Source organism: Gallus gallus, chromosome 2, assembly GCF_016699485.2.
Source record: "Gallus gallus isolate bGalGal1 chromosome 2, bGalGal1.mat.broiler.GRCg7b, whole genome shotgun sequence".
Classification (NCBI taxonomy): domain Eukaryota; kingdom Metazoa; phylum Chordata; class Aves; order Galliformes; family Phasianidae; genus Gallus; species Gallus gallus.
This window is the reverse complement of record NC_052533.1, coordinates 40565605-40589890: the sequence shown is the minus strand read 5'-3', so window position 1 is coordinate 40589890 and position 24286 is coordinate 40565605. Positions and strand designations below refer to the sequence as shown.

Here is a 24286-nt window from a genome sequence, read left to right as displayed (position 1 = left end):
TTTTTTCCAGTGCTTTGCAGCTTCTTGCAAAAAAACTTACATGACAGCTTAAAAGTGCTAGGATCATTGGAGAATAGTTCATCGTGGGATGTTTTCTTTTTGTCTGAGTTGTGAAATGTCTTTGGCAGGCAATAGTGAATATCAGTGATTTTCAGCTAATTTGCATGAATTGTCATGGTCTGTAGTGCTTCTATAGATACATGTTCCAGAGCTATATAGTATTTGTGTTAAGCTATTAAAAATCTATTCCGTGTGATTTTAGTTGTGGAACAGCGCACCTAAATTTCTGCCCACCAAACATAACCTGACTTTCTTGATAGTCAAGAAGTATATTTTCATTTTGTTTTGGAGGTTTTTCTAATAGGTCTGTTTAAAATGATAATTGGCTGCACACCTCATGGTGGCACCAAAGTACATAAATGGAAGACTGGTAAAGCAGCAACAAAGAAGTCATCTTGTCAGATTTAGGGGAAATGTATCTGTTTATGATCCATTAAGCAGAACACTAGTCTACACGCTTAGTATTAAGTTTCCAACAGTGATTGTTACCAGAATTTTTGAAGAGCTGTCTTTCCCCACGATGGAAGTTCCTTCGTTTTCATTAAGTAAACTGACTTAAAGCCTAACTTAGTAGGATTTAGTACTCTTTACAGTTGCAACTGACAACAAAACGGTGATTTAATTCTTGAAAACATCCTCTGTTTTGAAAATCAGCATACTCTTGAGCTCAGAGTTCTGCAAATTGTGGGTTTTATTTATTTAAATAAAGTTGCCTTCCATTTCATGTGGTGAAATTTCTCTTGCATTAGGCAAAGTGAACAAGACTATCAAGACTTCTTTAAATACTCCCCAGAGGTAAGGTAATGGCTTTAACTAGGTTTAGGCATCAGCTGGCCTTCCAAGAATAGCTGCCTTTCGAGTTTTTACAGTTTTGTTTGTTCTGTCTATTCAGCAGCTGTAGGAAATAAGACTGAAAAATCCTGATCACTTCATACTTGAAAGGCCATACAAAACTAAATCATTTATCATTTTAGATGTCTCAGAAGTCCAAGTGCCGTTGGAGCATTGTTTGAAATAGGATAACATTATGCTTCTGTTGAGACTTTCAGGTGTTTCTCAGCATCAGCGTCTTTCCAGCTCTTAAGAGCTTCAGTAGTTGTAGGCATTTTCAGAAAGTTAAAGGAAGTTCTGTATTTATCCAAAGGCATCTCATTACAATTTAAAATATTAAACATATTATTAGTAAAAACGAATGTTTTTGACATTGAAATTAAAATGGCAAAAACAGTGAGTTGTTAGTGCTGATTTTGCTTGTTGTAAGCAGCAGTGTTGTTATTCTTTTTTAATGCAGGAATGCAAAACTAATTGATTAAAGTAATGAGTTACTAATACAGGGAAATATCTCCTCTTCTTGTATTAGACATTTGTTGTTTTGCAGTGTGGGTGTATCCTTTATTACCACTTACTGGAGGAAAAAAGTTGTAGTATTTGGAGGTAAAAGGTGCCCAGCATCCTTTTGTTTTTTTGACTCATTTCCTTGAAGGAGCTGGAACTTCTCATGTTTTATTCCCTTTGGTTGCATAAAAGAGGTTAAACTTTTGCCTGCAAGTACAGTAGGTGTGTATCACATCCTGATGTGATACTTTGACAGTTGAGACTTTTCCTATAGATCCTCTAGACCCCCTGGATTGGTTGGATTTCATATTGAGAGTCTAACAAACAAGTGAGTTTATCTTCATGTATATTCAGAGGTCTCAACTCAAATTAAGCTGGAGAGTGGTTTCAGCTTTCTGCATCTCAAGCTGCAGGGCACAATTACAGCCTCTCTCTGAGGTCATAGTGGTTGAAAATTTGTGTCACTTAAGACACAGAGGGCAGTAGACTGCACAGTATTTAGAGTCTGATGCTGCACAAAAAAAGATGGAGTGAATCTTCTCTGAGAGCATGCACACGTGAGATTGAACCCCCAACTATAACTGCAAGGAAGTGCAGCTAGAGTCTGTGCATATCAGACTGTGGGAAGCAGCAACTGCCATGATAAGGAAGGCTGGAGGCTTGTATCTTTTATTAGCATGAGAACAGCCCCTGCTCCACCTGCAGATCTGCAGCAACAGATTGTAGATTCCAGTGTCTAGATAGCTGATGAGGAACAAGGAACTCTGTCCCAATAAGGCATTACAGCTGGCTGATGCTTTTTAATCTAGCTTCTTAAATAAAGGAGATTTTGTTGGTGCTGATCAGTTATTACCATCTGTAACCAACTTCAAATAATTGTTAGTCCTGTTGGTGATCTTCAGGCACAGTTAATATGGACTGTGCATCTCAGGGGTGCTAATACCCTCTAAGAAAAGAATCTCTTAAAAAGAGCAGTGCTGCAGCATAGGATTTTCCCTCTTAGTAAACATCAGAGTGTACACTGGGAGATGCTGAAAGATGTCATGGATTTTTGTGCTCATTCTTGTAATTTACACACCTCTGTGTGACTGCAGTAAAACTGTTCTACTGGGCAGTCAGTTGCTTATGAAAGATGTACAGCCATTTTATTAAGGTTTTTATTAAACTGTCATGTTAAATGATTTCTGGATCAAGTGGTAGGTGACAGAATAGTGTGATCTACACTACTTTTTGAAAGCGAAAATCATCTCTTTCTAGTTTCATGAATAAAATGAATATTCATTTTAAATTTATTATCCCCTATTAACTCAAAACTCAGAGATTCTCACATTTTACGTGATCTGTATACTCTGTAATACCTTTAAATTAAAACAGTCAGCTGAAGTCTTATAGAATCTCTAAACGAAGCACACAGTCTGTTTCCTTTACGCATGTAGTGGGACTTATCCCATGATTAAATCCTACGACAACTGGATTTTCCAAGGAATTTCACTAATACTTGGAATATTCAGAGCTCCAGATACAACTTTGGCTTTTTTTGAGGGGGGGGTGTCAGTCCAAAGGAGACGGATAAGAGACTCCTGAAGAAAGGAAATTGATTTACATACTGTAAGCATGTGCTCAAGTTTGCTTTGGAAATGCCCTTGGCCACTTGGGATTGTAGATTTGGATTAAATGAGTTAACCCATTGCAGAGCGACAGTGCATATTAATGATCAAAGATTCTATGCAGTTTTCCATAAGGAATCTCTTAGACCAGTTCAATGCGATGACGTTTTTCAAAATAAAAGTAATAACCTGTATAATCAGCATATTTAAACGTACAATTTTCGTGTAACTTGACTTGATGATTTGAGAAGGTTAATGGTAATTTAAAATAAGAAAGATGTCTTGGCCAGAAGCCAGTACCTCATGCTCCTGTGATAATTCATTCACTGTAACAAACTCAATGAGTGGGTCCTGCCTAATCTTGGTTAAGTAGTATTAAGTATAAGACCAATCTTAAATTGTTTTGCGGAAATATCGTAGATGTTCCACAAGTGACAAAGGGTATCTGAAAGGGGGTTGCTGTGTTTTGTTTTGTTTTCTAATTCAGAACTCTGAGGGTTTAATCTCAGTAGTCTTTTCATCTGCAGCAAAATGTGTAAGTGTCCCTAACTTGAGGTTAATGTATTTTTAAAGCACCTGAAGATGTTAAGACGTGGACGTTCCTGTACAAAATAAAATGGGAATGCAGAACTTCTAAAATAAGTGGGTGCAGAGTGAAATGATAACTGAATTTCCAGCTTTTTGCTCTGTGCCGTTATGAGTGACTCTTTGTGGTGATCAGTACATTCATAGAATTTTTGTTTCTCGTATTTCCACTTCCACCTCTTTGCTTCCCGTTCTGTCTGTTGAGTGTGCCACATTTTACTAATTGCAAATAAAGTATATTTTCACATTATTATTATTTTTTTGCTGTGTGTACCCACACATGCGTACAGTTGTGATCCCAGCAGCTCCTTTCCCATACATTTTGCCTACCTTATTTTTCTGTTTGATTTGCTTTCCTTTGGCAGTGCATTTGCCTTCAGACCCAATTACCTTCTTGCAGCTTTTATCAGTATGTGTGGGTTGAATAGTTAAAAGCAGTGTAAAGATTTTTTCCTTATAGAACTCACTTTTGTGGGTAGTTCTTTAGTTTGGCATAAACTGAGGTCATATTTAATGTTGGTTTTTTTTAATCTTTTTCTAGATTTGCATGGCAATACTTAAGACATACATTAGTATCAATGAATCAGGCCTTCTGAAACGTGCAGGTACGGTAGCAGGAGTAGCTTTTTATGTATATCTGATACGTAGCTTATTTAAAGCAAATTAAGTAGGGAGACTTGGGAGAAAAATAGGTGACATTTCAGCAGTGACTGACATTCTCATTTTAGATGAATCTTATCTGTTTTCATGTTCTATTTTCACATTAAGGATGGGTATTTAGACACGCAGTTATCTCAGGATGTTGTTACAAATCTTACTTACCCAGGAAGTGAACTTAGTCTGAATGGAACTCGGTTTGAGAATAGATATGAGTAACTGGGGCAAGGGGGGAGGTTTAACAACCAGGATTTTGTTAAGGCACAACATCTTGACTGAACATTACAAATCCAGAGACTTCAGAATTAAGCTCTTTTAAGTGGAGTGCTGTTACAACATCCAAACAACTTTAGTTTAGTCCTTTCACACAACTGTATGTCTGAACAGTTCCAGTTTTCACATGTTGGAGAGCAGAGTCGGTTCAGATCAACATGAACCTTTGAGTTCAGTCAGAAAGGACTAGATTTTAGCCTGAGCCGTTGTTCTATTTGTACCTTAGTTTTTTGAAAGTTTAGAGGGGGTGTGGTACAGTGTGAAAATATGATCCTGCTGTGTCCTGTATTCCTTTGATGAAATAGTGCTGTAATGCAGATAACACTGAGTTCTTAGGGGCTACAACCTATGTCTATCACGACTAGCTCTGGAACAGCTGGTAAGGCCATCTACCGTGGCATCACTGCACTTTACTTCCTAGAGCATTGGAAAAGCCTCACTGCCTTGCTGTGCTGCCACATTTAGCCTTGTTTTGTACATTTTTCTTCTGCTGCTCTAGGTCAGCTAAGCTTTTTTGAATCCCTACAGGAGTTAGGGAGTTCAGGTCAGTGACATGAGGTATTTCAGAATGGTCAGTCTGTATTTAGTGATGTTAAAATGGTACCTTCCTTGTACCTGTGTTTCTCCATATTCCCATGCCACAATATCCTGGATGATTAAGAGTTGTTACACTGCATTTAATGATTTAGGAAATAATTTGCTTAAATAACATTAGTTGTCCCAAAATAAAACAATTTCAATTGCTTTTTCAGTCCAAATATTTGCCAGGTATTACAGAGAAGTTACCCCTGGTGAGAATTTTGATTTTCAAGTGCTGAATGATCTTCTCATTTGTTTGCTCAAGAAATGTTTGTTGCAAGAAGTGTTCCAGATGTTGAACGTAACTGCACAGATTAATACACTAGTAAGTGGCCTTGAAATACTTTGGAAATCTTTGACCCACAGTTTCTCCATTTGGGGGTTGATTGGTGTTTTTTCTCTTTTTCTTTTTTTTTTTCTCTTTTCATTTTTTTTTTCTTTTTTCTGAGGAATACTATCACACTTCGTAACAAGTTTCTTTGGTACTCAGTTCTTGGGAAAAAAAAATGAATCTTAAGTTTCTGTTTGAATAACTGCTGCCTTTCTGGTTGAACAAGATATAAAGTCATAAAATTAATTGAGCTTTTTTTTTTTTTTTTTTTTTAATTAGCCAGCTTTAGAAGTTCTTCTCAGAGTTTTTGAATGTGTGGCTTCCTTGAATGTAAGAGATGCTGTGCCTACACTGATCAGTAGCTTTTGTAAGGTATGAGCTTGATTGTGCTGCTATTTGTAGGAATTTCAGAAATACTTTGCCTGTTTTGAAATACAGAGACAGTTCTTAAATATTCTTTCATTAATACTGTTGAAAAGTAAAATTGTGACTAGCTGAATTTTAGTATGGGTTTCCATTTATTCCATAGTTTTTTGACTGAGATTCACTGTAACATGTTCTTCCCACTCGTACTGACCTGCCTATGGAGATAATTGACATGATGATGACATTTTTTTGTTGTTGTTTACGTACTATTCTTCTCTGTTTGATATTTCAGCTCGTTGATGCTGGTATGTTTCTTGAGTATGAACATTTTAACTACATAATTAAACTCCTTCACCAATTGCAAGTCTCGAGCCAGGAAATAGATACTGTTTTGAACATAAAATGCAGGTACATCTTTAAGGAACTATTTTATAATCTATCTGTTTAGTTCTGTCTTCAAGTTCTGTTTTAGAAATCTACACAAAAGCTTTACAGGTGATGAGAAAATGCAAATTAGGTGTTTTAGAGGAAAAAGCTGCCACATTATGCCTACTTGTATTTTAAAATGCTGTCAATCTACTGTGTTTCAGAGATCAAGGATTGTTATTCAAAACTTGGACTGTGACTGCAGTTACAATTAGTTTTTTCAGTATTGGTTGTCACACTGCATTCTGATGGGATGCTCTTCCTAGCTAAGGGACAAGTTTGTCCAACAGTAGTTGAATTAGAAATGTAATGGTTTAATATATATTTTAGGCCAGTATAAATGAGCAATACTTCTTCAGTTAAAAAAAAAAAAAAGTTGTGGACAATAATAGCATTATTTATAATCTGAAATTGTTTTCTAGTTTACTGTGAGTCTGCAGAAACATTTGTACTGAGATGAGTGTGGAGGAGGGTGGTTTTTTTTCAGTGCTGCTGGATTATACTGAGCAGAATGTGTGATTTCAAAACTGTTGATGTCTCCCTGTTACTTGCCCCAATATAGTTTTCATCACAAGTTGAGTAACTAGCTTAGCGGTTCATTAAACAGGCTTTGATTCCTGGGGAAGCCAAACACGTGGCATTTACTGTGTTATAACAGCCTCACACTGTTTCAAGGGTGAACACCCTAGAAATTGTTTGCTGCTTTTCATACTTCCCATAGAATGTTTTCCAACCAATGGATCCCAGTGTTTTATCTATTTGTTTTTACCTATTTTAATTATATCTGTGTTTTATCAGTTTACCACACCTGCTGGTGGTGATTTCCCTTTTCACATTAGGATTCCTATTCACAGAGGAATTACCCTTTCCAAGTAACCTCAGTATGTGTCTGTTTTCTGCACAAAACTGAGAAACAGTTTGTGTCTGTGAAAACTGAGCAGCTTTACTGCTTCAGCTATACGTCTTAGCTTATTCACATGTAGGTGATGTATCGTTCCAGCGGCAGCATCAGAATAAACCACTCCTATGTATTTGAAGTTGAATTGCACTTTAGTTTGTATAGTGAACTATTTTTTTTAACCTTTGTGTAGAAACATATACAATACAGTCTGCATTTAGTTAATGTATTTCAAGTCTTATTCCTACCTTTTCAGTTGCATTTATACTGAGACAAGGGAGTATTATCTGTAAAAATCTCTCTCTTCATTTATTTGTATAATCACGTACTATCTTGTTTTGATACGATTGTAAATGTCTGTTTTGTGTCCAGTCTGTATGCTATTTGTAGTAAATCAAATAAAAGATTACATCATTTTTAGTCCAAATAAAATGAATGGTTGATCACCACCTTGTAGTTTAGTTCAGTAGGATGTGTTAAAATTAAGTATTAATGTTTTTTTTTTTCTTGTTGAAGATTTCAGGAAATGCATTTTAAAAGCAACTGGCTGTTTGACTTTAATTTGGTAATGGCAGAAATTCAGGTACAGTGTGTGCATGTTTCAAGCTTTTTGGAATGCTGGAACCATGACTTCCATGGAAAATAGCTATTTTTATGTCTTTTTAATATAATGATAAATTTTTTTTATGTAAGCCTATTCTGGGGAAATATTAACATGCAGGGAAAAAGTGTCTTTGACTTTGCTGTGATGTCAGTTTTTATTTTAATTTGCATACTTGTAGCTTTTATCTTACACCTAATTCAAAGATTCTGTAATTTTAAGTAATTATTTGTTGTGCTTGTAATTGGTAGCGATGTATCTTTCCTCACCAAAAATTGTTTAATCCTCTATTCAGTGGATAGAGTTCACACCTTATATAAAAAGGCAAATTATAAAAGGATGTAGTTGGTAACGCTAGGTAGGTTATTTTGAAGGATATGAAAATGCTAGAGAGTAACTTACTTAATAAGTCTCTGCATTTTTCAGATTGGAGGACAGATTACTTCTCATGCACGGTTATAGAATAGTTCACATATTATTGCACAGATCCTAAAGCCAGAGTTTAAGAAGGAGAGGATCAGGACTGGTTACAATTTTGTCCACTCACTTCCCAAAAATCTCTGTAATTCCTTGTTGACGTGTGTGTAGCAGATCTCAGCTCAGTTGACTTACCTGCAGACCTTGCATCACAGCCCTCTGCAGTTACCTGTACCCTAAACCACTTGTTTTAAATGTAACTCTTCCGTGTAGGCCACTAGATTATAGCACATTAATATAACCTGAGTCCTAAACCTCTCAGAAAAGTTACACCGGAGTAATGAGCGTCTCATGAGGACCACACATTAGTTTTAGTCCATGTTGTTAGGAAGATTCAAGTTAACTTAATCCCTGATGAAAGGAAATTGGGTTGGTGATGCTAGTAAAATTTTAATGACTTAAGGAAATATGTAATAAAAATGCGAATTTTGAGAGAGAAAAAGATAAAGTATTGAGGTCTAATCATAGCATCATTAGAAACGTCTATATTTCATTATAAACTCGTCACATGCACTAATACAGACTCTGATCTGCTTCTTTTCAAAAAGGGTAGTTAAGGGAAATGTCATCGGAATACATTCAGTAGTTTCATAGGACAGGGGCTATATATTAACCTTGTTGTTTTCTGCTTAATTATATCTTAGTTATCTCCTGAATTCCATTATATTTTCTGTTTGGTATTCTGGAAACAAATTTGCTTGTATTTGTCACTTGCCTTCTTCACAGCATTGCAAGGAAAAGAATGATTGGGCCAAGTTGGGAGCTTTGTATGTTAATGCAAGAACTGCATGTGAACATTCTGATGATCTTCAGAAATTGTCTTTATGCATTACTGAAATACTAACAAAAGATTCTGAGAAAGACAGACCAGGAGTTCCTTTTTGTGATTTTGCTGATGCAGGTAAAACTAAGTTGAAGTAAACACTTAATTGCTTATCCTATTCTTGGTAGAATTTTTAAGAGGTAAAAGTCAAAACATACGCTGACTGTTTTCTTCGTATTAGTTAGTTTGATTGTATACAACATTCAGTATTTCTTCAGGCACAAGTACAAGCAGCTGAAATGATCAATAGAAACCATTTTCTAGTAAAGTCCATGTTGCTTACACTTGATGTCAAAGGACTACCCCTTCTGAAGAATACACATTTGAGCTTTCTCATATTAAGAAGAGAAACCAATACTGATGGTCTTTAAGAGATAATGTCGTGTTCTCAGAACAGTAGCAAGAAAGTATATTTCAGTATTGTCCTCTGAAGTGCAACACTCTTATTAGCATAAATTAACTTCAGGTACTTGTATATAAAAAATGTCTTATATCAGTTATGTATCTTTTGTTATGGTTTAGTTCTAGCATTTTGGATTTTCAGAATTATTCGGTACCCTAAGCAACTAAGAGTTTACACAATGGCTGGGTTGACAGTACACCATCTAGTTCTTTTAGTACACAGCATGTTTTCTGTCCCCCTTTCCTCCATATGCCTCTCCATTTATTTGTCAGCATCCTTCCTCCCATTAAGGTGGTAGGAGACTGAGGCTCAGTATTGTGTCAGTGGGATATTAAGGTTTTGTATAAAGGATGGCTTAGACCTTTTTCAACCTGCAATAACTAGTAAGACCCGATGACTATTCGTTTCAGTTAAGTGACACAACCTTTCTGATCACAGACTTTCATGTTACAAAACAGCTATCACAACTTCTGGCTGTGAAACAGATGGAAGGCTTTGATGGGACTTGAAACTTGGTCTTACTTCTTTAGAGCAGTGGCCTCCAAGCTGATAGGCAACCCATCAGTAAAAAAAAATTTTAACACTTATCCCCAACATACCATATGTTTATTTATTTGTAAATTACGTACCCGTACCACTGCACTAATATAATATATATATTATAAAGCATGCACAAAAATGCAGATTAAAAAGGATGAAGTAAAGATAATTTTATTTAACTTAACATTGGTACAAAAAAAAAAAAATTTCTTTCCATGCCTGAATGGATTGTGTGTGCACCACCCCACACTGGAGAGTATTGTTCCACAGTACCAGCAATGCTTCCAGAGTGGTTAAATAAGATGGTTTGGAAAACCCTGCAATTACACAGTTCTGTAATTGCCATTTTTCTTCATGGTCTCAGAAAATGTAAGCTTACTTTAAAAATGATGATGTTCATAAGCTATGCCATTGCATGCCCAGGCATCTTGTGGATAAGCTAGAGTACTGTCAAAGAATGTTGGGATAAACTATTGTATTTTACCCTAATTTTGGTTGTCGGACTTAAAAAATTATTACATTTAATGCCTAATGTTTCAGAAAATGTGTGCAAGTGCTGTGATCTGTAAGTTCTTTAAAGCTCTTTTACTGGCAAAAACAAAAATAACGTGTATTTTTTCTTTCTAGTAATAAAAAATTCCCAGTGTAACGAAGCAGACAGAATTTTCATTGGAAGGGCTGGGATAAGTGTAATGAATTCTTATCGCAGAGTACTGCAGTGGATAAAGGTACCCTGGACTATAGTAACCTGACTTGAAGAAAGAGTCATTTATGTATTAGATATTAAACTGTTTCTCTAGTTTAATGGCTGGGTGTGCCACTTGCCTTCTCATGGTCTACATCCTTCTCAGATTCCCATCTGGATCTAAGTATTTTGTTGTGCCCTGTTGACCAGTAGTATTCTGAACTTTGCATGTGTTGAGATTTTTTTCTTGTTTGCTTTGTTAATAGAGTGGAGGGAGTTGCTTGTGAGAATGAATATGCTTTTGATTGTTTTTCGTGTAATAGATAATTATGGTTTTTCTACAGAAAAGTACACACAGTTTGTAGAAATTATTTTCCTTCTAGTGATAGACATATAAGGTATTCATACTCTCTGCTAGAAGAATGCAGTTTAATTCAAGACAAAAGCACATAAATGAACATACTTCTGTCTGGATAGAGTCCACTATGACCTTGTATTGCAACCTGGAAACTTGCTTGTTCAGGTTCAGCTTTACCTTTTCTGCACTAGGGATGAGTCTGGACCAATAGTATTGTTCTGCAGAAATGTTACTTTCCTCCATCTGGCAGTACTGTTGTATTCTGAAGGAACTGGGCTCGTTCAGCCTGGGGAAAAGAAAACTGCAGGGAGATATCATTGCGGCCTTCCAATATTTAAGGGGAGCTTATAAACATGAGGGAAATAAATGTTTTACATGGGTAGATAGTGGTAGGACAAGGGAGAATGGTTTTAAATGAAAGGAAGGGAGATTTAGATTAGATACCAGGGGGAAGTTTTTTACTGAGAGAGTGGTGAGGTGCTGGAACAGACTGCCCAGAGAGGTTGTGGATGCCCGCTCCCTGGAGGTGTTTAAGGGCAGGTTGGATGGGGCCCTGGACAATCTGATCTAGTACTTAATCTAGTGGCTGGCAACCCTGCCTGTGGCAGGAGGGTTGGAATTTGATAATCCTTTAGGTTGTGTCCAACCCTAACCATTTTGTGATTCTCATTTCATACTTCTAGCCAGGTTTGGATTTGTGAATCTTGCAGAAAGTTGGACCTCACCCTTTACAATCCTTTCCTGCTATCAGATACCAGAAATCGGCAGCATTAAGAGACTAGACTTTTCACTGGATGTTTTACACTCTAGGCCTCATCCAGTATTGATCATGAGGCCTCTATCTGTCAGTTACTGGGCCCAGTCTTGTTCAACATTTTCATCAGTGACCTGAATGAAGGGATAGAGTCCACCCTCAGCAAGTTTGTAGATGATGTCAAGCTGGGAGGAGAGGCTGACATGCCAGAAAGCTGTGCTGCCAGTCATCGAGATCTGGATAGCATATTAAGTTGGACAGAGAGAAACCTGGTGAGGTTCAACAAAAGCAAATGTAGGGTCTTGTTCCTGGGAAGGAATAACCTCACGCATTAGTCCAGGTTAGGGTCTGACCTGCTGGAAAGGGGCTCTGCAGAAAAACACTTGAGGGTCCTGGTAGACAACAGGTTGGCAATGATCCAGCAGTGTGCCCTTGTGGCCAGGAAGGGCAGTAGTGGTATCCTGGTCCTGCTGGAATAGGGCCAGCATGTTGAAGGAGGTTATCCTCCCCATCTCTGCCCTGGTGGGGCCACATCTGGATTACTGTGTCCAGTTCTGGTCTCTTCAGTTCAAAAGAGATGGAACTTCTGGAGAGAGTCCCGTGGAGGTCATAAAAATGATTAGGGAGCATCTGAAGCATCTCGCATATGAGGAAAGGCTGAGAGACCTGGGACTATTCAGTCTACAGAAAACAAGACTGAGAAGAGATCTCCTAACTGTTCACCTAGAATTCAGAAGTCAAATGAATGGGGCCAGGCTCTTGTCAATGGTGTGCAGTGACAAGACAAGGGGCAGTGGGCAAAAACTGCAACACAGGAAGTTCCATACAAACATGATCGCTCTCTACAGCTGCCTGAAAGGAGGTTGTGGTAAGGTGGGCCTCTTCTCCTGCATAATTAGTGATGGTGCTGGCGGGAATGACCTCAAGTTGCTCCGGAGAGATTCAGGTTGGATATTAGGAAGCATTTTTTCTGAGAAAGAGCAGACAGGCACTGGAGAAGGCTGCCCAGGGATGTAGTTGAATCACTGTCCTTGGAGGTGTTCAAGAAACACTCAGGTGTTGTACTAAGAGATATGGTTTAGTGGGGAAATATTGGTGGTAGGTGGATGGTTGGACTGGATGATCATGTTGTTCTTTTCCAACCTTGGTGGTTCTATGACCTTGAGATTTTCTGTTACGTGAATTCCAGGCAGTGCTGCCTGTTCATCGGGCTGCTCCAAGTCCCAGGCAATACCTGATCCAGGTGCTTAGTTTAGAAACAGTACACACAGTTGATGTGTCAGAAATTTTGCAGCATCAGCTTGTTGAGCAGAATGGCCTTTAGCAAGTCCTGATTGTACTGCAGCACTCTTGTTGCACCCATCGCAAAAGAGTGACGAAGTACAACATTGCGGTGTTTTAAGAGTGAAGGCAAGGAAAGTGTCTGTGCACTACCAGTTTTATAGCACTGCGCTAGAATTGCTAAAGCTTTCGTTCCATAGTACTGACATTAAAAAAGGGAGATCCCTGGCAACAGAGGAGGTGATTTAAATTCTTGACACTGAACTGTAATCAGCATAAACGCTCCCATCTAAAATCTCAATTTATCTTGTTTTCTGGCTACTGAAAAGCAGACAGTTTTTACATTAGTTTTTATTTTTTTAATGTGTGGAGTAAAGGATCACTTCTTTGAGAATGTTGTGTTTGTTGTCAAATCGTTTTCTCAACAAATGACTCTCCAAGATCCTCAAGTAGGCTTGCAGACAATCTGTGCTGACCATATTGGAGTGTGAATGAGTTTGCACTCTGAATGATTTTTATCAGTACTGACAACTCCCAAATTGATCTCTGCTTCAGGGATGAAGTAAAACTGTTATTACTATTTCTTTTCATCCAGCTTCCCTCCATTGTATCTATCAAATAAGTCCATAATCCTGTTGTTACGGACTATCTACTTGATCTTATCTTGCTTCTTCAGAAAAGCAATCCAGAAAATGAGATAGGATGAAGTATTTGAACTACCTGCTGTGGCCAAAATAATTCTGGATTTAGGATATGCTCTGTGCCTTTTCATAAATATTTCAGACGTCCTAAAGCTCTAGAAGTGCTTTTCAGACCATTGTCCCTTTGTGAATATCAGACTCCTTTATATCGCATTTTTGCTGCATGGTGGCTCTCAAGGATAAAGTTTGATGCTTCTTGGTTCTGAGGAGAATGTTCTTTTTAAAAGTTGATGAAAGTTCATAAAACAGATGAAATTTGAAAAAACGTGCAGATTTGAGATAGAAGATCTTCCATGAAGATCTGTCTCCCAAGCAACTAGACTGCCTTTTGGATACACAGGGCTGATTAGAATGAGAAGAGGAAAGATGTTAATATATTAAAGTAAGCAAATACAAATAAATTACAAAATGTGTTACAATACTGTCCAGGAACATTACACTGTAGAAATAATGTTATGGGCAATAGTGCGCTGGGAGCTACTAAACAATGGATGTTGGTTTTTTTGTCTACAGAAACAAAAAGTCCACCACTGTTCATTAGTATTTTTACTGTGCAGCTCTTTTCTTTTTCACCCTTAGTTTGCATAATGTTACTAAACTGACATGTACCAATCTGTCACCAAATCTGTATTTTGACTAAGTAGTCAGTGTTCATGAGTATCATGGCTTTCTCAGACCATTCCCCTTTCTCTTCTCACCCTTCTGCTAGGGAAGGAAGGTTCTGGATAAATTGCAAGAACTACAGATACATTTTACAGTTCTGAAAGGACTTATTGGGTCAGAGAGGTTAGCATCAAGATGTCAAATTGTTAATACTGCTGCAGAAATTTTTCTTGAAACAGAAAGTTTAGATGGAGCGATACGGGTGTTGAGAGGTAAGCTTATCTTATAAAAACATGATTGTGACATTTGAATTTGAACAATCCCATTTTTAAGAGATTTAAACGGAAACTTACGAGTTGATCTTTGTTATTAAGTAAATTTAGTAATACTGGGGCACCAAAAATAAAATGTGTTCCATCTTTTATTTAGCGTTCTTGATGTGTGTAAGAAATATTGTAAGTAATACAAATACAACTTTTCAGATAAGTTTTCGTAGTATTCCAATGCCCACACTGTTCTATTCAGAAGTGAACGTAATGGAGGGGGTAGGGGAGAGAATGCTCCTTGGAAGGTGACCCTGACCCATGTAAATTTCCTTTGAGCAAGGTGAAATTCAGTGCCAAAGAAAGTGGAGGCCTGGAGGATTGCAATGTTTGTTCCCCCCTCCCAGTATAGTCATGTTGCAAATACAGCTTTTGAATATTAAATTTTTATTCAATAAAATAAGAAGTTACTGGCTTTTCAGACAGCTTCACTGAAAGAAAGAACTCAGAAGTACATACAAGAGTAGAAAATCTTCTATACAAACATCAATCTCCTAAATTTGCTATTCAAGTTTATGTAAATAAATACCTAGACATTTATACACACAAATACATTTATATACACCGCTTACAGTTCATTCCACTACCCTAATATTGAATGAAAGAATTGACTTGTAATGTTCATAGACTACATCTGAAAAGTCCTGGTGCTAAGGAACAAATTGCTTATAAGTCAAACTACATTCTATGTGAAGTTCATAGATATTTTTCTGCTACAGTTTATAGTGTACTTTGACCGGCCAAATGTCAGAAGTTTAGCAGTTTTAAGTCATAGAAATAATACTACGCTGTTCTTTGCCACAGAGTCCGAGTGGATCACCAATGCAGCACTGTGGCCCTGCAGTGAAAGTGACATCATCAGCCGACATAACCTGTTATTTTCACTCATGCACAAATACCTGAGGCAGAGTTGCTACAGGCAGGCATTTGAAGTTCTGCAGAACTTGCCAGGTTTCCAAAATGGCTGTGGTAAGTAAAGAAGCATCCCTTGTTAAGAGCTAAAAGTTTAACCAGTTCATCTGTACTGTACTTTGTGCTTGTTTCAAGCATATTTTTTTTCCAAAGAGATGAGTGTCAATTGCGTAGACATAGGCAGAGAAACAGACATAATTTATATGCCTGTCCTCTATCTCCCTTTTGCTCTATTACATAGGAGCACAGGAGAGATGCCCTCAGTTCTTAAAAATCCTATACAGTAGGGTTAAAAACTGAGCTAGCCACCCTAAAACTTGTTGAATAGACCATGGTAGGAATTGTCTGCTCTTTTGAGCTCAGTTTATCTGACCCAGTTTGGATGTATGGTTCAAGACAAGCTGGGTAGTTACTTGGGCTCCACTGAGGAAGCCTCAGCTGACTCCAGCATGCCAGTGTCAGTGTATGCCTGTAGGCATTAGCTTAGTTGGAAGACCATCTACTTAGAGGTCCTAAAAAAGTCTCGTTCATTGAGGTGTGGCATGGACACAAGACTGCTCAGTCCTACCAGGAAGTAGACCAGTGGCTAGTTCAGAGTGTGGAAGCAGGATTTGAGGCACCAATGTGATTTCTCTTGGAGCACATTTTAAGTCTGAGAGGTCAGGTGAGGATTTTATCTGTGGACTTGCAGAAATGAATATATTTTCTGATCTTTTTGGTTTTGACATTGGCCATTAAAAATTGCACGGTGTAAATGAAATATCTATATGGAAATGAGGCTGTCTAAGAGGAGGATTTTGTCTCTAGCATTACAAAATGACCCGTGACTGCTATGTACTTGTGCAGTCCGTCTGCTTTTAGAGTCCTTCAGCAGCAGTTGGGCAGAGGCGCAGCATGATAGCTGAGAGGTTACTTAGAATCTGGTAGAGCTGAGCTGGAGTCTTTGTCATGGGTTCCCTCTTCCCTCTTGTGGTAAAGATGACAGCATGGCAGGAGAGGCTCATCTTCAAGTTCAGGGCAATGCCGAGCCCCTTTCTCGGTGCCCAGGCAGGCCGCCCCCTGCAGCAGGGTCTCGCCGTGTTTGTGTAAGGCAGGATGGAGGGGGCCTCAGGTGGCATGGGCTGGCAGGGGCTGTCCACCTTCAGCAGGGCAGGCTAGAGGGTCGGCAGAGAGGGGGGCTGCTGCAGCTGCTTGTGCAACCTCTGCTGGTTGGTTATGGCAGGGGAGGAGCCATGATGTAAAATGGGCTCTGCTAGTCTCCTCCTATTTTTTGGCACTGCGACCATGTCTCGGGCGTCTTCGATGGCGAAGGGGTCGTCCATTGCCAGAAATGATCTTTTCCTGCTCCCCTGCACATTGAGCTGTTTTGTTTTACATTTGCGTTTGCCTGATGGTTTATCCCTCTCTGCCGGTTTTGGTAGCAGAGGTTCAGGCTGGAACCTGTCCTTTTTGCCCGTGTTGGGGCCTTCTGCCTTGCAGCTTTCTTGCCCTGTGTGATGTTGGGCGGCAAGAGGTGGAGCTGAAGCACAGCTCAGCTGAGCCTTGTTTGAGCTGCTGCAGGAGAGGCTATTTGCATGCACAGATGGTTGGAATGCAGGCAAGCCTCTGCACCTCTTCTTGGCCACTGGGACAAATTCCTCATCCAATTTGCCTGCACTGTTGTCCCCTTGGCTGATGTCATTTTCTGGGCTGTCGTTGTATTGCTTCCGCTTCTGCCCAGGTGGCCGTGGATGTTGGCTGTGCTGTGGTGGTGGCTGATCTTCTGCCGCCTTCTCCACCGAGCGTCTCTTTGAACAGCCTGTCTCTTTTGAGCGCTCTTTTCGCTCTGCAGTCTGGAATCATAGAATTGCTCAGGTTGGAAAAGGCCTTAAAGATCATCAAGTCCGACTGCAACCTAAGCATTCTACCTTCACTGTTAACAACCCTCCGCTCAATGATGTCCCTGAGCACCACATCCAAACCGTTTTTGATGGTTTTGGACGACACATCCAGGGATGGTGACTCAACCACCTCCCTGGGGAGCGTATTCCGGTGCTTAACCACCCTTTCCGTACAGTTGTTTTTCCTGATATTCAGCCTAAACCTCCCCTGGCACAACTTGAGGCCATTTCCCCTCATCCCGTCACCTGTCAGCAGTGAGAAGAGTCCAGCCCCGCTCTCGCTGCAGTCACCTTTGAGGTATTTGAAGAGCGCAATAAGGTCTCCCCTCAGCCTCCTCTTCCCCAGGCTAAACAGCCCCAGTTCCTCCAGTTGCTCCTCGTAGGGCATATTCTCCAAGCCCTTCCACAAGGCTTCTTGCCCTTCTTTGCACCTGCTCCAGCACCTCAGTGTCCTTTCTGTACTGAGGTGCCCCAAACTGAACACAGTACTCGAGATGGGCCTCACCAGGGCCGAGTACAGGGGCAGGATTCCTTCCCTAGTCCTGCTCGCCACTCCATTCCTGATACAAGCCAGGATCTTGGCCACTTGGGCACACTGCTGGCTCATATGCAGCCAACAGTCCATCAGTACACCAAGGTCCCTTTCCAGCAGGCAGCTTTGCAGCCCCTCCTCCCCCAGCCTGCTGGGTTGCCTGGGTCGGTTGTGACCAACATGCAGGACCCGACACTTGGTCACATTGAAACTCATACGGTTTACCCTGGCCCATTGATCCAGTCTATCCAGGTGCCTGTGTAGTGCCTTTCTCCCTCCTGGCATGTCAGCGCTCCCTCCCAGCTTGGTGTCGCCTGCAAACGTACTGTGGATGCACTCAATCCCCACATCAAGCTCATTAATAAAGATGTTAAATAGAAGCGGCCCCAGCACTGAGCCCTGGGGGCCACCACTTGTGACTGGCCACCACGTTTGCCAGTCTCCAGTCCACCGGGATGTTCCCGCTTAGCCAGGACTGCCAGAGGTTGATGGAGAGTGGCTTGGCACCCACATCCGCCAACTCCCTCAGCCCTGTAGGGTGCAGTCCATGTGGCCCCGTGGGCTTGGAGGCGTCCTGCTTTCAGAGCAGGTCCAAAACCACGTCACCATGGATTATGCAGGGCCTATTCTGATCCCCATCCGTCTCTACCAGCCCCTGGCCGAGCTGCATCCAATCTGTGTGTGGCTCAGTTGTCACACGCTTGGATGGCTCACATACATAACCAGCAGAGTTCACAGTTTGTCTCACTTGCTCACACCACTTGGCTTTCATCAGTTTGTTGTTTGTCGAGGCTGTGCTGTCGGGTGTATTTGCGTGCCTGGTGTTAAGGCTGAGCCGCATTACCCTGAAGCACAGCTCGTCGATGTCATATTGCAGGCTGTTGATCATCTCTGCCAAATGTGGTGCCAAGCGGCAGCAGCAAAGGCAGCTTTCGGTCCGCTCTCCTCACTTGCTGACCCTCGCACGAGCGCTTCGAAGAGTTTTGTGTTGGTTTTGGTGGGCTGGTTGCCGTGATCGGAACCCTGGCGTGGCAACCCCATGCATCGTCCCACCCATCTCTAACTGCCCTAACTGCTCCTGTCTTGTCTAGCCCGAGTATGAGTTTGGCATCAGGGTTTACAGTGTAAAAAGAAACTGTGACAGTCCGTTGTCCCTCCTTGCCGAGTCAGTGATGAGCTCTCTCTCGTTAGTTATTTTCCAATGTAGCTGTTCTGCTGTGCTTTGTTTGAAATAATGTTTGTGTGTGGATGTGTTCTCTGAAACAAGGAAAAATGTGAAGTAGAAACAAACTGATCTTCATCAGGTGTTTCAGTTTGCACCATGAGTTCAACCCAATCAGTCAGTACAGACGGTTCCTCCAGCCTCCTGTCCTTCTTCTTAGCCACTTTGTCTGGCCTTTCTAGTTATCTTAGTATTGTGGTATCTGGTCTATCTAGGTGGGTGAAAAACTGAACGTGAGCCAGCAGTGTGCTCTTGCAGCTTGTAAAGCAAATGGTGTCCTGGGCTCCATCGTGAGAGGGGTGGCCAGCAGGACAGGGAGGTGATTGTCCCTCTCTACTCTGCCGTTGTTACCCCTCATGTGGAGTACTGTGTCCAGGTCTGCGGCCCCCAGTACAAGAAGGACAGGGAGCTGTTGGAGAGGGTCCGCATGAGGGCCACACAGCTGATCAGAGGGCTGGAGCACGTCTCCTACGAAGACCGGCTTGATGATCCTTGAGGTCCCTTCCAAGCCAAGCCATTCTGTGATTCGTGCCTTACTGTTAACATTTTCTCAGCCTTTGGCCATTTTGCAAAATGCTAGATTTGAGTGCAGATGCCCAGCTTTGAGACGTGATTCTGCAAGTAGACTTGGAAAGCGTTTGAATTCACTGGTAAATATGTGTCCTTTCCTTTCAGATACTGTAGATGTTTCTCAGTACAGCCACGTTTTTAACAAGCTGTTAAATGCCTGTTTTGAGAGCAAGAACCTCGGGGTCTTGTCTTCTGCTGTAGACTTCATGCTTTCCAAGAATATAGCTGTTGATTTTTTCTTACTTAGAGGACTAATCACAGGTTTGGGAAGAAGTTGTTTGTGGAGTAAAGCTCGAACCTACTACAAAAGTAAGTTGCTTTTCAACCATCCTTCTCTGGTCTTCTTTGGGTAACGTTAACAGCTCAGTATGTTGGGGTGAAGCGGGTGAGAGTATACGTTGTAAGAGGAAAACAGCATTTTGTGTCAATGTTGGGAATTTCTTTTTATCCAGAATGTTTCTTGGGAAATACACATCAGTGGATACCACTTGGCACAAAATAAATGTACTTCTGATGAAATTAAATGACCAATTTCAGAATTTCAGAATGTGAAGCTTGACGTGTTTAAAATGGTCGTCATCTTCACGTTTCCATCTAGGCAGACTAGATCTCTCTATCCTCCTGTTTGAAGCTTTAATTATTGCTAATCATTGTTAAAGGCAACGTTTTACAGCAGTGATTGTTGTGAGTAAGTACTTCTAGTTGTCTTCTCAAACCAGGCCATTTCACAGATGGAACAGCAAAGTCCATTAAGATGTTGTGGGGTTTTTTTTCCCACATTCTTAGCCACGTAAGGAAGAAAACAGGTCCACGTTTGGTATTGGTAATCCTAATTTCTTACATTTCTGCATTTATTCTCAGCTGCTTTGTCGTTGGGTTGCTACCCCCCGCTGGAGGGAAATCTACGTCACAAAATACTGCCAATTCCTTTTTACGTGTCTGAAGTTGAGATGCTGTTGGCCATTGAGTTATTCCTCGTTTCAAATGCCAGTGATATTCAGAGTCCAGGAGCTACTACTCAGAGTTTTCAAATAGTACTGAAAAGGTATGTTGTCAGATACGTACCTTCTTGTTTTGTATGTAGCAGTGTGACCAAGAGATTAGTAAGAGGTGTTATTTTCTCTTGGCTGAGAAAGAGAATCCTTGTTTCTAACCTTATTTTAGTCCTTTTTTTTTTTTTCCGAACCGGTTAAAGTGCAGTACACGTTTTCGGTTTTGTTTCTCATACGTGTAGCAGAAAAACAGTTGTTCCCGAGTGATGCTGGCCTGTGTTTCCTATGTGAATGTATATTTTCAAAACCAGGGTAGGTTCATATCTCAGTAGGCGAATCCTGGTATTGCAGGTAAGCTCTGGGGAAGGGCACAGTCTGAAATGCAGACCTGCTGTGCACTGGTGTTAAATCCCGTTACATTTCAGTACTGTGAAAGATGTTAAAAAGATGACTTTTTCCACCTGTCCAAATTCTTCAGAATGATCAGCTAAAATTTGTCTAGAAATCAGCATCTGTCAGAAGTGAACAGGGAGCATTAGTGTGATGATCTTGTAATCTTGCTGCCAACGTAAAGCATGAGGCACGGGGTGTGCGCGTTGCCTAATTTGGTATTTGTGGAAATTCACTTTCAGATGTGAAGACCAGGCAGTTAAGAATAGCAGTGACTATCAAGCAGGAAGGGAGAGACTTATCCTGGCTGCTCGTCTATCTGATCCAAAGCTCTTTCTTCGGCACATGACAGTGAACGTTAATATGGAAGAAGTGTACAGCTTGGAGCTCACATCTGCTCTCAAATGGCTTAAGGAGAATATGAAATGGGCGGGCAAGGTCTGGCTGTTCCAGTAGTCATAACTTAGCTAAAGTCTTTTGAGGGTTAGTGCTTAAGCAGTCATTGTTAAGAAGAATAAAAAATACCAAAGGCAGTGACCAACCGCTGTGTTCAGACTGTACCTTACCAACTTAGAGCAAGGCTTCAAAACTCGGTTGTGTTTTTAAATACTTCTGTTGGTGGTAATGCAGATGGTAGGAGAGAGAGTAATTTTTTTCCCCAGCTATCTGGACTGTCGTACCAGTTTTCGTAGGTGTTTTTAATGGCACCACTAGATGATGAAAAAGCTGTATCCTTAGAATCTGCACTCTCTTTTTTTATGGAGAATCTCAGACGTTGGTTGTGTGTTTCTACTTTTATTAAGTGAAGGGTTTTCCCACATTGCTTGATAGTTTGTAGAAATAACATGTTTCCTTTTGTCTTATTTGTATTACTTTGTGAGGATATTGTCCCATCCGTGTGCTCCTTAGACCTTTGATTTCTTATCCCAAAAACCCATTCAAAAAGTAGCGAAAGTGAAATCACTTCAAAATCACAATTTACCACAGTAGACGGTGCTTACAACATTGGTGCTAACAATCAGATTTCTTTATTTCTTTCATCTGAATCTGAAGACATTTCTTTAAAGCCTCATACCTCAGAATTTCTCTTGAGGAACAGCTGACACTTAATTCAAATTGTCTTTGAGTTCTGCCATTTGGTATTCTCCCAGATGGCTCTGCCATTTGCAAGGCTATCCACTTGGTCAGATCCACTAATGATCTGCTGCTTTATTTCCTGGTAGCTGAAAGGCTGGACAAGAAGTGATCAGTTTTCAGATGAGAGAACTAATGTTCTTCCAACCACTCCAGTAGTAATGGCAAGAGCATTTTTGGCAGGTGTCAACAAACCGAATGAGCAGCGTAGTCAACAGTGAGACACGAAGTCATTTTTGCTAATGACTTTCTTGTGAAACCCTTTGTAGCTTAATCTTGCTTGGAACTAGACAGAAGCTATCTGAACCTCAGCTAAATCCCCCATTTCTGTAAGCAGTGCCAGATGTGGCTAATACTGTGTTTGAGAGATGTAGAAGGACAGCATAGTGTTAGTAATCCTTATGGAGTCAAAGCTTGTGCTGTTTTAGAGACAGCATTATTTTTCCATTGTAAGTAACCCTGAATTTTTGCTGAGATCATCCCCAGAAAAAAAAAAAAAAAAAAGTAAAGTAAAGTAAAGAAAAAAGAACTTCCTGTATATTTTGGAGGTTGGTCATTGACATTGTAGCTTAGCTTGGAACAGTGGAAAGTTTATGCAATGTTTTGTTTCCATCTTCTGAGTATGGTCTTCAGCTGATGCGGTGCAATCTCAGGCATGTCTTATATTAACAGGCAAAGCAAGCTCCCCACATCATTGCTCAGAAGTTAAGAAGAGGTAACTGATGCATCCGAATCCAGCTTTCTGTCAGTACGGTTTTTCTCTCTATCACCAAGATAAACAAGTAGGCAACTCAAACAGGTTTACTGTAAGTCTTAGGCTTCACACTTTCTGAGTCCACTCGGAATACTGTAGAAATCTGGTCTTTCTGATGTGTATCAGGACTTGAAAAAGGTTTACTGATCAACATTCTCAGTACCATTTTGGCAACAGGAACTCCATTGCTAAATAAGATGTAACGGGTGAGCAAAACTCCAGTGCTGAATGAAAGGAGCCGGAAAGGATGAAGAAGTGTTCCAAAGGAGAAAGTTAAGTACAACAAAAACGATACGGTTTTGCCAAGTCAGCTACCATAGACAGTACCCATCTATTTTCTTTGCCCCAAGTATAAGTTGCTGTTTCTTAGTAGGTGAAAGAACCTCTGTGTTAGAAATAAAGCAACTCCGTTATTAGTTTTATTTTCCCCTGTGTTGGAGACAAAACGTACACTTGTTTGCAGATGGAGAGAGAAAAATGTGGGAAAAAAATCCCATGCTGCACTTAGTAGCTACATCTAGAAAAGCTGTGCTTCTGCAGTGCTTTTTTAGTTACAGTGTATGAGAAATGTCTTTTTTCTCTATGGAAACCTTTTGTCCGTTTTCACTGATTACAGTGTATATATTTTGGAAATATTACTTTTGTAGGTATGGACAGTTTCTTACAAGGAAAACGGAATAATGTCGTTTGGAAGACTTGGAACAATTTCGTTTCAAAGCACTGATAGTTTTGAGGGTATTTTGAAACCCCCATCTTTGTTGGAAGTGAGAGGTTGGAAATCGAAGCTTGTTGGTTTATATGATGTTTCATATTGTAGTAGAGGGGGGGAGGGAGGGTCATTCTGGAGGAATTGTTAAGATGTTAATAAATGTTTTATTCCTTGTGTGAAATATCCCCAATGTCTGTGAATCAGTGTCATCATTGAAATATTTAATTCCATTCCTATCCATGTAATTGATATTCATAGGTATGCCAGGGAATAAGCCAATGGCAAAGGAGAAGTGAAGAGTTCATAACTACTACAGGGAAGTGGAGTATGATATGCTGCGTGAGGAGGTTAAGAGTGTGTGAAATCAGTCAGACTATGCAGTTTTTCACCATTCCATAGCACGTGACCTAGCAAATGCTTATGAAGAAACGGGGCTGAAGCTCCCAGCTGTGGGTATGGCCAGCTTCCAGTTGTAACTGCAGGCTGGAGCGGAGGATATGTGGACAGCCCTATGTGCTGTGCTCA

The 24286-nt window shown here is 40.3% G+C and overlaps 1 protein-coding gene across 1 annotated transcript in view; it reads left to right on the top strand.

Annotated features, from left to right (window-relative positions):
- Positions 1–23938, top strand: part of TOPAZ1 (testis and ovary specific PAZ domain containing 1) — a 41010-nt gene extending 17072 nt beyond the window's left edge. The window contains exons 10-22 of the mRNA XM_046937982.1: positions 4129–4192; positions 5270–5421; positions 5707–5799; positions 6086–6201; positions 7634–7700; positions 8922–9096; positions 10589–10689; positions 14450–14615; positions 15471–15635; positions 19888–20091; positions 20644–20827; positions 21407–21602; positions 22971–23938. Of these exons, the coding sequence (XP_046793938.1) occupies positions 4129–4192; positions 5270–5421; positions 5707–5799; positions 6086–6201; positions 7634–7700; positions 8922–9096; positions 10589–10689; positions 14450–14615; positions 15471–15635; positions 19888–20091; positions 20644–20827; positions 21407–21602; positions 22971–23021 (1734 nt within the window). The 3' untranslated portion in view covers positions 23022–23938. The remainder of the gene's footprint in view (positions 1–4128; positions 4193–5269; positions 5422–5706; positions 5800–6085; positions 6202–7633; positions 7701–8921; positions 9097–10588; positions 10690–14449; positions 14616–15470; positions 15636–19887; positions 20092–20643; positions 20828–21406; positions 21603–22970) is intronic.
- The last annotated feature ends 348 nt before the right edge of the window (positions 23939–24286 follow it).